Raw genomic sequence first — 14,977 nt, 5'->3', positions numbered from 1 at the left:
CAAAGTCTTCACCCTCTTTCACCTTACAACTGGCTTTGTCCTTCTTTCATTCTTTGTGAAACATAAATAGATGAAATAGAAGTAAGTTTTCCTTCCCACATTTCCCTTGCAGTCTGCTAAGGGTATTGTTGGATGAACACACACATGCACACAAACGTACACGCCTGCTGATTTCAGACCTGTAGATATTTTTAAGCTGCTGTTATTTAAAATGTCTATAATGGTAGAGGACAAGCCGTTTGTCTCTGAAGAACACAAGACAATCAGAGTGAGAAACGACTTTTACTCAGCTAAGAAACTAAGTATGCAGGAATGATGGTATGCTGAAGGATACTCTCACATTCTGCCATTCTATACAAAAAGAGCTCTTTATCCAAAGAATTTTTTGAAAAGCAACACAGAGCAGGCTATCTGGTTTAAAAAACCCCAACAACTTACGTGGCTTTTCCTTCCCTCAGGAAAATACAAGATAAAGAGAACTGTAGTGTGGCAGATACCACTTTCTTAGACAGAGGCTTGAATTTTAACTTGACATCTGTCTGTGTAGGCATGGGGCTTGCATATTGCTTCATGTTGATGCTGCTGGTGGCAAGCGCTTTTCTGCGTCCAGAAGGAGATTCCTGAAAGCAAAGGAAAAACAAAAGTAACATAAAAGGTGCTGTTACACTAAAACCTGCGTGTGCATAAAACAAAACCCACGCCTATTAAGTCTGCATCATTCTTTTTTCAAGTACACAGGCAGCAGGGATTGCTATGGTCCTTTCTAGAGACAGAAACCCATTTCTTAAACTAGGTCAGCCACTAAAGGTTGAACACCTCCTTAGTGCAATGGGAAAAAAAAGGCTATTCACTGTGATTAGTGGTCTTCCATATAAGATCCTAGGTCTTTAATGGCTTGAGGTTGTAGTAGCATCCACAGCACATATCCCTTTAAGCAAATGGGAATATATCTCCATTCCTTCTGATAGCAAACTGGACTACTTTTGTCCAAACTTGGATAGTCCTAGACTAGGACTTCCAACCTATGGAAGACATAGGTTTCGACTATGCATGTATTTCTTTATGTAATAGTATGAGGCCATCAAGTTAATATTTTTAACTATCTGTGTTCAATGCTCAGATATAATGCCTGAGTATTTTTCAAAGCAATGGTACTTCTCACTAGTGTTGTACATGTACTATCAAGAGTGACAGGTTTCTGAAATTAAGGTTGACAATGGTCCCAAAAATATTGATAAAAATTTTGCAAGGAAAAAATAAAAAGCAAGAAAAGAGAAAGATAAAAGCCTAAGCTGTATTTCAAAAGCCTAAGTTGTATTTCAAGATAAAGGTGTTGCTCACAGTTTAACAATTCAGCCAAATTTATCGAAAATGCATCTAAGAATCTACTCTTTTGTTCCATCTAATATCAGCATCAGCAGCAAAGGAATGATTATATGTAATAAAGCTCCAGTAACAAAAATAAAACAAAAAAGCCCTGTTGTTAAGTCTTTTGAAAAATGTTCTCCAATAAGACTACATTTTGCTGCAGTTGACAATTTGTGTTGAATAAAGAATACTAATTCAATCAAAACATTCAAGCATCTTTTTTCAAAGTACTTGACATTTCTGCCCAGTAGAATAAGTCAGAATGTAATATGTCATCCCCAAAGAATACCTTGTTTAAAAAACTAGCCTTATCTGTCAGATTATGCACAGCAACATTATGCAGAACTATTAGTGCATGTAGATACCTTATGAATGAATTTCAAAAATGCATCAAACACTTGAGAAGGATTTAGGCCCTCTCAGAAGAAATACTTAAGAATATGCAAATACGCTCAACTGAATCAAGTTGAACAGATGTGACTGTCACAAACAATACTAGTGCTCTTTCCCTGGCCGCAACTGTCAATCTAAGAGCGAGATTATGGTCCAAGGTTCTGACAATGTGTAAAATGGAAAGTATGATCAGGGAGTTTCAGTTATTACACAGATATGAACAACAATAATCTGTTATTGTACCATACCTTTAGAATAACTAAACATTATAACTCATTATACCGAATGCAAGATTTACTGCAGCACCTGTTCAGAAAGCAATGCGAGACACGCAGCACTTCTTTTTTGCGTGTTCTCCAGGTAAATGTACCTAAGCAGTTTGCGTCTTAACAGCACCTTGTTTCATAAAGTTAAATTTTCAATATTCATACTATGGTGTAAAAATGGTGGTCAAGGTGAATAGAAAGAAAGTTTGCTTAAACCTCTTCTAGTTATTCTTTTTAAGTATCTTTAGAGAAAACTGCCATATATAATGTGGTGTGTAAGTATTTATGCAATTGGTATGGTAAAAACTACTTGCCAATGCTAGTGCATATGTTTTTCTGCCAAACAGAACAGGAGCAACCAGAAATTAAAATGTAACTTGGAGCCACATGGAGAAGACAAGGTGGCAATGGGTACAAGTTGCACCAGGAAGTTTCATCTCGATACAAACCAGACATTTTTTTACAGCAAGAAGTGTCAATCACTGGAACAACCTCCCCAGGGATGTGGTAGTCTCCCCAATCACAGGAGGTTTTCAAGATACGACTGGACAGGGTGACAGATAAATCTCATCTAGGCTTCCTTTCCCACAAAAGGTTGGACCAGATGATCTTTCCAGGACCCTTCCAACCTGAGCTGTTCTATGGTTGTATGGTTCTAACTTGAATATGCCCACACCTGCAGTCAGGCCAAAGGAAAATATTCCACTGGTGGGCTATAATGATTAGGAAACATTTGTCACATTTTGGACTTGACTCTTCTTTGAATCAGTTGGGATGAGCTTATGCTTGCAGAAAAAAACCAATTATACCTTAGTTGGTCTTAAAATCTGTATTACAATATCACAGTTATTCTTATTGAAATTATAGTTAGCAATGTAACTCGAATGCATGGAAAGACTCTTCATTTGTTCATTATTCCCGAATTATACAATTAGGTTTTCCTTTAAAAAAAAAAAAAAAAAAAAGTGCGGTGGTGTTTTTTTCCTTTTTAAAGATGCATGTCTGTTGTCATGTCCTCACTCCCCTTCATCAATTAAAACACCCCAAAAAAGATCAAGTATATCTACACCCAGCAAGAAACAGATCTTAGATGGAACAAATCATGAATGTGTGATATTTGCTTGCAGCCTTCCAGATGAATCACTGATCAGCCATACCATGCCTGTACTCTGATGTACTCTTCTCAGTTTGACTATGAAAATCACTTCCCAGCAGCTGTAAACATCCCCAGTTTAATGAAGGCCTAGATTATTTCCTTGTGTAGCTACCAATGCCTTCTCAGTGCTGGCTCACCTGTTAGATACATCCTATGCTACGGGAGCAACACACAGACCTCTGCGAGGTCCCTGGGGAGGTATCTTAAGGAACACAAATATGCTTCAGTGACTCTGAAAAACAGAAGGTGTATTTGGGGGCAGAGCTACTTTCTCTTTTTACAAACACACCATCTTGTCTGATAACTCAGATGCATGTTGTCTTTAGCAAGGTGATTTTACTAAAAAAGTCACAGCAAACAAGATAAGCCAACTCAAAGACCAGTTCAATGGTGAATCCGAAGTGAAGAGAAAAAACAGAGCATTAAACTTACAAGCATCCAAAAGCTGGACACGGACATCAAGGCAGGAGAATTTTGGAATGATGTGGAATTACATTTTCACTTAATACCTATTTATTATATAAATTATCATCTTGCCATTTGTAGCTTCAGATTATGTGCATCAGAGAGTGAATAAGAGACCTGAACCAGGAAGAGGCAAAGTTCTCCCAGTGAAGATGATCATCAGCAATTCCTTGTGAAATCTGCTGAGGTTAGCTGGTGTAGAGGAGGGAGACGAGTGCAGGCAGATGTGTGCCATTACAAAGGGGAGAAGCCAGCCATGTGCAAGAAGATTCTCTTAGCACTAAATATCCTGAGGTGCTGTAAAGAGTAAGAAATACTTGGCAATCAAGTTCAGTCTTCCTGAGAAAGGAATTAATTTCATAATCTTTTTGTGGGCCGAAGACAGAAATTGACTTTTCAGGTTCCAATTGCCTATAAAAATCCAAATTTGTAAATTTATCACATTAAAAAAACAAACAAACAAACAAAAAAAAAATACACAGTCCCTGATCTTTCATTTTCCTTAACATGCAAGTTTAAGTACATCCTCCTACTCTCCCAGAAAATTAAGCACGTTAGAAGTGTTGCAATGTTTTCTCCTTTTAAGCTTTATAGGCTTGGCCTTACATGGTTTTAGGTATATAAGTAGAGGCAGGGAAACTTCTTTTTTGCCCCTGAAAAGGATATTCTCAAGGTCCATGAATGATTTCAGAATGGATTATGTTTCCTACTCTGACATACAACCAACTTTTAAAAAATTGTCTTTAAATGTCAGAACATGCTCATAACCACTTCTTACAAAGGTTGTAACGTTTTCTTCAAAAAAACCTACATGCTTCATATAATACAATCTGAGTTACCCCAGAAGCACAGAGAAATTTTCTTGCAGAAGAATAAATAATTTGTAAATCAGCACAGACAAAATAATCCAAGAGAAATACCTATGAGTGGGGTATACAGGAACAGCTCAGCAGTAGGCTGGAAAGAGTTATTTCAAACAGAAGCACACTTTTGTATGATATAAATAAATAACATCCATTTAATAGTAAAAGTCTGACCTGGTGTTACTTGTGTCTCATATGAGCACATGGAGTTTTGTGGAAGGTAAAGCAGGAATTCCAATGCAAATACTTTAATTGCTCAACCTTTCCAATTTTGACTATATAATCAAAGTTTAAAATGTGTAAGGCTCATTTATGCCTCCAGGTATTTTACATACATGTGACTGCCAGAATTGCCACATCACATTTTGTGAAAGGCTCCATGAAAAGTCAATTTTGAAATCACAAGAGGGAAATGATCCATGTGATAATAAAGAGAGGTGACAAAATACTCTACAACAGTTAACTATCAAGATGGAGTTCATTCTGTAAGAAAATAGTAATTTGGAAACTCTTTACTTTTTAAGAAAGGCAATGCATTATGCAAATAAAATCAACTATGATGTTTGAATATCACAGAAAGATAGAAGATAACCTACAATAGTGGTAAAATACAAATACCTCTAGGTTATCTTCCAGCTCAAACGTACTACTGTGAGAATTGGCACTGTTTGGTTCATAAGATAATACATGGAAAATTGGTTAACAATCTTTTTTTATTGTTTCATGTTTGTTACTATATAGTTCTAGCAAGAGAAGCAGCATAGAGAAAAAAAGGAATTCTTTCAGAAATCACCAATAAATGACTAAAAAAGAACTAGTTTGTATGTTAGCAGAAACTACTGAAGCCTATCTTCTTGCATAACAGAATAATGGCTGTGCTGGGTCAACCAAAGGCTCTGAGAAACCTGTATATTATTTACAACATATGTTGTTTACAAAGTGATCGTTATAATTTACTAAAGAAGAGTAAAAACCACACATAAACATATAGCAACACTTCTCCAGAATACTCTGCTGTGTTGGGGAATTTTTGCTTTCGTATTCTATGCTTTTATGCCTTCCTCTCACAAGCAACTCCATCCCCCTTGACAGTCTCCTCCTACTACTCCCTTTAGTCCCTCAAATGCCTCCAGCATACACCATATTTAGGGTGAAATAACCCTCTCTGTGCACTACACCAAGCTGTATCAGCTGTTGACAGCTGGGGTAGCAGCAGGATGTGGCTCTGCACTATTCCGACTGGGTGGCTGATACTTGTGTATCCTGGTACTTTAGGAAACCCAGCAAATATCAGGAGTAAGAAGAGCTCAAAGCTAGCAAAACAAAAATTAATGTAGAAAATAGAAAGACTTCCTAATACCCTGGAGTACTTTGATTTCTGAACTCAGACAAAGAAATATGCAGAGCAAGCAATACTATGTAAATCAATAGAAGTTGCATTCCTTTTTACTACAGAAGAATATTAGTAACAATGAATTCAGGTCGTTCCCAATTTCTAAGCACACTGTATGTGTTTGTACAGACTCTAAAAACATTGTCTCCTCAGATACCAGCAGAGGTACAATCCGTTTGTGCCATTACTGATGTGGCTGTTTCTAACCGACGTCTGGCCTTTAATGTAGCATCAATACCCATGGTTTAGGAGCTAGCAGGGATATGTGAATGCAACATGCAAGTCAACTGGAACCTACTCCGAAGTGAGAAAAAATCAAGTAAATTAGAAGCGACATAGCTATAAGTAGTGCAGGGTCAAGCTGGGATGAGCTCTCACTGCATGAGAACACCTTGCACTCCGCTATGCCAAAGCCAGAAGACCTATAGTATGTACACAGATATACACTGCAAACAGGGATTTAAATAGTTATGCATGGGTTTTCAAGGAGCAGTCCCCAACACTATCCCTCTACAGCATTTTAAGTTACTTCCACAAGCCCTCAAACTACCATCATATTACAAATTTTGGGGGTAGAGAAGAGAAAATTAACACTGGCCAAACCGCAGTCAGTTCAAATGAAGCCAATGAAGCTGCATTTACTGTCACAGCTACAGGACCAGACTCGCTTATCACACAAAGTTCTGTCTTTTTGATAATGCAACCATGCATCATTCTCTTCCACAACACTCATGACTGAGCAGTGTCAGTCATCCCAAAAGTTACTATATCATAAGCGTGACCCTTACGTAAAGATCTGCCTAGCATAAAGGATCCATATAGCCTGATCTCTTTCTACAAGGAGAGTAACGTGAAGCAACGCTATGAACCACTAGCCTTTTCTAGGAATCATCCCCATGTTTCCCTACTAAAGCAGACCTTTCACAGCAAACAGGACTAAAATACTCTGATAAAGGAACTAAGACCACATAATCTGCACCACAGGTGTAAACCAGCCCATTTTTACTCAGAAGATGATGATCACAGATGACAGTCACTATTAAACAGCGCCCAACTCTCTTCCAAATGAAGCAAGTCAAAAGATTAATATCTCCAGATGAAAGGTCTGAACTCAGCCTCTTAATTTAAGGGAGACCCAAATAATGCTATAATGCAAATTTCACGCAGCCTTCTTTCCTTAAAAATGTATTTTTTAACAACCTTGTGTCCTGTAATTACCAACTGCCTGGTAAGTCTTAGTCAAGATTAATTAAAGAAGTGCAAATAAGTAAGAAACAGCTTTGTATTTTCTGTTAAACTGGCTTCACACTTCTAGAGTTACACAGAATCAAAATATTGGCCAGGTTTTGTTCACGGGGTATATTCCTTTGGGTTATCTGGGCTGGGGAAAGAGTCCCCCCATAGAAAACAGCAGAATGTATTTTACCTCTCCACACCTGAACTCAGCTTGCCTATACAGACCTTCAACCCTTGCTGCACTGCAGTCTTTAATCCACAAAACTCAAGTGCCCTTCTTTTGATACACACACATTGAGAAAACAGTAAAATATTTCCATTCAGCAGAAACTAGATCAAAAAGTACTGTAGCTCTTAATTACTTAGATACTAAATGGTCCCTCTCTAACAGAAATGGATTAAGTAATGCATAAGCACTGTGCAAACATTGTCCAAGAAAGACCTAACAGGGGAAGACAAGTTTCCTAATTGGATATTGTTATTTTGTCAAAAGAAACAATGAGTTTTGACTATCTTTTTCCCAGAAACAGAGGATGTACAGAGTAATATTTTTAGAGGCTGCCTTTTCACTTTTTATAAAAGCAAATGCTAAAAAACTCGCAAAGATATGCAGATTTTAAAGAGGAGCATTCTGCTGCACACTTGGGCATAAAATAATCTGAAAAGCAATTTTTCTAGCTGTAAACATCCATTGAGAGGAACAAGTTTTGAGGATTTTGCTTTCCTTTTGCTTCAGAATTAAATGGAGAATGTTTTGAAGGAAAGGTGTCCCCTGGCACAAACCCCACCACCCCTACAGCCACAACACACCACAGGAGAGGAAATCAGAAAGTTCTCCCTCTCCTGACACTGGATGCCAGCCCTGCCGGCTGAGTTGCAAGCGCCATCTTGCTTAGATGAAAAGATCACTGCTTCACTGGCAGAGCAAAATGGATCACTACAGAATTTAATTTGTGAGAGTATATAGCAATTAAATGCTAAAATAGACAAGCTACAGGGAGCTCTCTCAACTGGAGAGAGTAAATTAGAAACTATGTCAGTTAAAATAATTTAGACAGTCAGATAGAAGATTTGGAGGACGGTATGCAGGCAGCACGATCTGTGCTGAAAACTTGTTTAAAAGCAAATAATGGTTCAAGGTATCCAGAACATTATTAAGAATTATGATGCATTTGAATGGAGAATTTAATGTTTAAAAATTTCTGCATATACCAGAACAGTCTGAGCCCTAGACATGAGGACTGGGAAGGAAATAAAAAATATATATAAATGTTGAAACAGCTACACTTGACTCTATAAATATATATTTCTGATGCTCACAAAGTGACCCTTGTCCTTGTCAGAACCAGAGCCCTTGTGTCAATTTATTTATCACATTGGTAATATGTTAGGTTTAGGCTAAAAGGTTACTTCAGAAACACCAACATGACAATTTTTTATAACACGTCTAGATTGATGAAACATTATACAGGAAGCAGAACACACCGCTTCTTACTTAGCACCAGTAGAGACAATGCTTTCAGTAAACAAAGAGAAAATACAATATGCTGCTACAGCTACTGTCTTCTTATGGTCTGCTTTTAGGACAGCCCTACGAGATTTCACTAGCACCCTGAGAGACTGAGATATGTAGTGAAAGGTTCTTTCTGACCAAAATCATACCTATGGGTGTGTTCAAGCAACCTGCTGTGGGTAACAACAAACTGTTCATTTTTACAGACTAATCCTTTGCATTCACAGACTCTGGAAATCTCCAAAGATTAACATCATATAAGAAGTTTAGAAAGTGAAATCATACCTAATAAATCGAGGTAATTCATCTACACTAAGCAAACTACCACCAAGAAAATTTGGAGGTCTTGTTTTGCTAACAAAAATACTATTAAGCTTCTTGGACAACTTCTGGACAGATGGAAAAAAATGTGCACGACCAAAATTTTAGTCAAGCAAATTATTAATAGACTATGTGTATGAGACAGGTTTTTCCTTCAAAAGTGGGCTTGATGCTTATGAAGAGCAACAGAGGAAAGTTTACAGGTGGGCTGGACAGTTTTAATAAGTAGTAGAGAACTATAGAACCCTGAAATACTCAACATTGCAAAGGATGTAGGTAACTGCTTTATGTGTCCATTTAAAAAGTCTTCATTGCTTTCTCCTTTAGACTGTTTAGTAAAACAGGAACACTTCCTGAACACTCTCCCACAGAAGGATGCAATGCAACTGATAACTGATGTTGAGAAACATTTGGTCTAGTATTTGTAGCTTTTTTCCTCCTTACTCTTTCAGATCGCTTCCTCTAGAGATGCTGTGCAAGCTTCTCTTTTTCCATTAAGGACAGGTTTAAATTTACTGTTAGATGCCTTTGATCACCTGCTAAACTCTGTCTGTCCTTATGCTCTATGCAAACACTACTGTAGCTTTGTAAAAGTACATTAATTTTGGCTTATCTTTGCAGAGATACTTATGTTGTACCACTCAGGAGCCCTGGAATACTTGACTATCCCGTACCACTTAGCAGCGACAAAAATCACATCCTTTCCTGCAAGGCCTAGAGCCCAACATGCTGAGCTCACTAATGCCCTAATATTGGCTGGTATTCTGCTTCCCTTTTGCAGCCATTTGCTCTCTCCTGTTGGGATCACTGCATGGTAGGGACTGTCTGTTCCCTTCCTAGCCCCAAATGTTATAGCAGCCAGTTATGTGACCACCTTTCCTGGGCCTGCTAAGGTACATAGTGCAGCTATGTGCAATCTGCGTGTATTACTACATAAATCACTAGTAAGCAAAAGCCATTGAGATGAAATAATTTTTAGATAGCAAAAACTGTAAGTGTAAGTCCTACTGTAACTCCTGTACAGAATTTTAATTTTGCCGTGGATGCAGGACAAAAGCTCAAGGAAGCTCGGCCAAAGTTGGCAGAGTAACTTGTTACTACCAACTGGCTGTTTAAATCCTCAAACCTTTGCTCTCAAAGGAGCAGATTTAAAGAAGTCTGGGCTTGAGCTGCTGCTGATACATGGCAGGTGAGACTGGCTGTTGGGAAAGGCGCTGCACGCAGGGCTGGCAGTTTGGCAGAAAATAATAGTCCTTCATTTTCTGCGATCTGTGTGCCACTGAGCTGGATCCTTCACAGCATGCTGTCTGCCTCAGAGCAACTCCCGTGCTCTGCTTCGGCTGGGGCACTTCCAAACAGTATTCCCCCTGGTTTCAGTTTATTTTTCTCCCTGCTTTTGAAGTGTTCATTGTATAACAGCACAGTACTTTTGTAGAGTCAGCTTCAAAACAAAGTAGAAATACAGATAAATTACCTAATGCTAGAAGGGGAGAAACAGCAGATGATAAAGTTGGTTCCTAAATTTTTAGCTAAAACTGGAGTAAGAAACACCTATTATGCGAGACTTCCTCCTTCCGGGGGGAGGATAGGGGAGTTGACTCAATAGCCACAACTTTGTTTACTGCTCAGCAACTCATAACTCCACATTTTTCCATGTATTGACTACAGGGACTCACAGGTTGTTTCCTGGTTTTTTGGTTTTGGTTTTAAATAATAGGCAATACCTGTTATAAAATCTATATTTAAGCTCACCTACCAGTGCCTGGCACTTTAGCTCTATTTGCCTGGCAGGAAGTTTCCATTTTTATGATTCACTCTATTGCTCACCTGCTCTGTGCAGAGATATCCCATGAACAGCACTACTGAACCTTCAAATAGTTAGACAAGAGAGATGTCCAGTTAGTGTCCCCTGACAGAAGACAGTCTTTAGCAGAAAAATAAATTTATTGTTGGTTTCAGATGTGAGAGGCCCTTCTGTTGCTTACAGCTTCTTTTCACTTTCCATTCTAGCCTCTAGATTTCCTTATTCTCTCCTGGTGTCACTTCAAGACCCAGAATCTTTGACATTAAAAAGGTGGGTTTGAAATAATACCTCAAGCTCAGCAGTGAATATTTAATGTGAGTTGAAAGGTCTATAGCTCTATACATCGGGCCGTGCCTACCTGCAAGCCTTGTCCTGAGGAAACAAATGCTGTGCAGGAAGACACACATGATACAGACCCCAGAATTAACTCCAGATTATTTAAACAGACTCGCAAACGTAAACACATCATTCAGCTCCTTTGTCATCTCCACCAAGGAAGCAACTTTGAGGTAACACTCATTAAAGAAGAAACAACGTCAAAAGATTAACTGCTCCAGTGACCTTACATACTTTCATTCACCTTTCCAGAAAATATTGTATTTTCAGATGGCTTATAACATTGTCTAGACTTAATTATCTATCAAAGATAAAACCAGTTTAAATGGGTTTTATAAAATACCAGTGTGTCATCAACCAGTTATTATCCGAGGATAACTTCCAGGGAGCGACTGCACAATATTAAATGACATACAATTTGCAAGGCTTATGACACAGAAAAGCTTTTAACAGTGTCAAGCGAGGATGTTATGACTCTTACGTTATATTGTTTCTGTACTGGAAGTTGGACCTTAACTTGAAAAGCACTGAATGAATGGATGGATGGTCTGTAATGCCTGGTGGCTGTGTGCTGAGCAGTGAGTGATGCTCACACAATGACCGTTCTCCTTGTCAGAACCAGAGTCCTTGCATCAAATTATTTATCATATTGGTAATATCTTATGTTTAGGCTAAAAAGCCACTTCAAAGAAACCAGCATGATGTTATTAGAAGTGAATGTCTCAGTTATTATTGGAGCACCAATGTATCTCCATTATTAAATTCATGACTGTGCTTTTTTTGTCTCTTCCCTCTTACTCACAACTTCACTTAAAGCACGTGCCAAAAACATCAAAATACATAACACCAAGAGGACGTAACACAGTTGGAAAAGTCCCCCAAACTATAGAGAAATTACTGGACCTGCTGGTGCTGCTCCCTCTTTCTCTCCTTCCCTCTCACTGAATTTCCCAGCTACCACCCCAGAGGACACGCTTCAAGACAACTGTAACTCTTACAGCTCCGAGGCTGTGATACCAATCACAAAATTCACTCTGGAAGAGCTGGCTCTTCAAGGAAGTGTCTTCGTACAAACATACAGTTCTCTTGCCCATGCCACTTTATTACTACTACTTTTATCCAAACCTGCAGCTCAGTATCAGGGACAAAAACTCCAAGAGACAACTTTAATATGCAAATCTACTCCAGGCTGTTATCTAAGAGCAGTGTGGTTTGCAAGTGATGGTTCCTGTGTGCAGCACTCCTCCCACTACAGAGCAAAGAAAGAAAAAAAAGTATTGACTCTACGGATATAGCCAATGCTGTACTGCTGACGTGGGATCTGAATCTGACATATGCGGGAAGAAGCAGGGGGCAAAGGGTAGGTATATAACTAGGGTAAAAGGGAGGTAGCTGAAAATTAAGATCTGTGTGAAGCTAGAACAGGGGCATGCTCACGCATGTAAGACAACTCAGCTGTCACACCCTATGCACACACAAAAGTGAGAATAGTGTATGGTGCAGGTAGAGTTACTTTTATATATATATTTTTTTTATATATATATATATATTTATAAACAACATAATCTACATTTTAACAGCAAGGACAAACGCAAAGCATTCCAAAATGCAGCTCTGCAATAAACATAAACCTCAACTTTTCAAAAAGCCCATCCATCCCTCCAAATTTGTTTCAATAAGGGAAACAGCTAAATGGATTTCTTCTAACTTTGCACTTCAAGTAAAATTCACCTCAAGACTGACAAGCATAAAAAATTTCAGTCGAATGTGTATTTATTTTTTTTTAAAGCTGCAGTAGCCTGAAAACAGGGGCTTGTAATGAAGCTGCCCCATCAACCATAACCACACTGTCACTACAGCAACACAATCATATTGCATGTGCAAAGAAGCAATGCATTTAACATTTTCTTCACTGTGTATTATCTTTTAGCTGAGTTTGTCACAGAGATATGTGGCAGTTCCCTGCAATACTTATGAATATATGGCAAGGCATACAAGAATCCATCCATGTCTGCTTCAGCACAGGTTTGTCATTTTATATTGTGGCAAATAACTTAAAAGGCTCCTCCCTTCTCTTATCTTAGGTTTCTGTTAAATGTTGTTACAATCAAGAAATAGAAGTCCTCCCAGGCAAACATCTCAGATCTCCCCATTGCTATTCACTATTACTAATGCACATTACACGTTCAATTCTCCCTTGCTGCTTCTATGAAAAAGCTCTTGTCAAAAACAGATTTCATTTTTTCTGTGTATGCACAAATTAGTTATGGATGATTAACAAAGCATTCATTCTTTTATTTGCTTTGGCTGAGACTTGATCTGTGTTACATTCATGTGAAGGAACCACTTCACTTTATGTTGATTAAATATGAAACACTGTACTGTTGATAAAAAGAGTTGTGTTCAAGGCTGCATATTATACTGACAAAAGATGCGTGTTCTTGGGCTAACATTTTCTTAAACAAGTTTTTCCAGATTTTTAATTGCAAAAAACTTGATACACCTTTTTTTTCTTTTTTTCCTTCTCACCAAGTACTGGGCAGTAAGAGCTTTATGTCCCAAAGAAACTGGCTGCAGTCTTAACAAACAGCAATAATTATTGCATATTTAACATAATAGAAAGGAATTTCAAATTCTGCCCCACAATTTGATTTCTTTAAACATAACTTGCATTATAAAACTTATCCAAAAAAAAGACTGCAAAAACTAAGTAGGACAGGCAGCAAATCCTAATTACAGGATTCCTCTATTACATGAGAAATATAATGAAATTGAAGATGTATTGGAGAAGTCTTATGGAAACTCATAGCCAGTTATAACTGAGAGTTTGGCCCTGATCTGGCGTTACTGACTCCAGCTATCACCGGATAACACATGTGTAAATGCTCGTCTATAAGGCCCATAAATCCTCCATGTCCATTAAACACAGTGATACAGCGACACCAAAAAGGATGTACTTCAGTTCAGGAAGGTATTTAAGTGCAAGCCTAGCTTCAAGCATATGACCTACTTGTAATTAAATCAAGTTAAAGAAAGCTATACGATTAAGCACCTTGTTAAAACTGGGAACAAATTATTAGCCCTTATAAAACAGGAGATTCTATCTCGGGGTTTACAGCACAGGAAAACAAACGTGCAGACACACGCGTGCGCACAGAGTATTATACATACTTTTGCAAGAGGGGATTTATTTTTAGTGTAACTATATAGCAATAAGTGCAGCTCTTACTCAGGTTAGGACGAGGCCTGGCCACAATGACTTCTAAGCCACGAATCTCATCCAGGCAATGTGGTTTCATTCTTTGCTAAACTTCCAACAAAGATTGGTATCATACCTTAATAAAACCTCTACTAACGTCTCCATGTCACAAAAATAAGTCTCTTCAGTGTCTTTCTGAAACATCACCAAAACCAAAGCATGAACTTGGGGTTTTCATCTTACTACCAAGGAGAGAGAGTCCTACCATAATGTAAGGCTGGAAACAGCCCAAACCAGTGGCAACTTGATGCAAGCTGGGTTCAGCAAGGGTGGCTAGTGCTCCACACAGAAGGCGGCGATTTCTTGGAGTGCTCCACACAGAAGAAGGCGATTTCTTGGAGTGCCCCTGAAATACCACAGCACTGGATGAGAGGATGGCAGGAGAGGAGAAGGTGGAAAGCTGGTTCTGATCCAAGCAGGCTACCACATGGTCTCCGAGCAGCAGATCTCTGCTCCCCGTGAAGGGACATGGTTGTTACCTGGCAGCTGTCTGAAGCGCTCAAGACCCGTCTGGAGGAAGGTCCCTCCAGTGCTGATACACTGCAGGTAGGAGGACAAGAAAGGGCCAGCGAAGGCAGCCAGGTCCATCTGGAGCAGCCATGCT

The 14,977-nt window shown here is 38.6% G+C and overlaps 1 protein-coding gene across 11 annotated transcripts in view; it reads right to left on the bottom strand.

Moving 5' to 3' along the window:
- EHBP1 (EH domain binding protein 1) overlaps window positions 1-14,977 on the bottom strand; it is a 225,849-nt gene that overhangs the window by 136,892 nt on the left and 73,980 nt on the right. For all 11 annotated transcript variants that reach the window (XM_069787443.1, XM_069787444.1, XM_069787445.1 and 8 more), the window contains exon 6: window positions 439-620. In XM_069787443.1, coding sequence (XP_069643544.1) covers window positions 439-620 — 182 coding nt within the window. The remainder of the gene's footprint in view (window positions 1-438; window positions 621-14,977) is intronic.

The sequence above is a fragment of the Haliaeetus albicilla genome, chromosome 7, assembly GCF_947461875.1.
Source record: "Haliaeetus albicilla chromosome 7, bHalAlb1.1, whole genome shotgun sequence".
Classification (NCBI taxonomy): domain Eukaryota; kingdom Metazoa; phylum Chordata; class Aves; order Accipitriformes; family Accipitridae; genus Haliaeetus; species Haliaeetus albicilla.
Note: the sequence above shows the minus strand (reverse complement) of the source record. Positions and strands in the feature narration are given on the sequence as shown.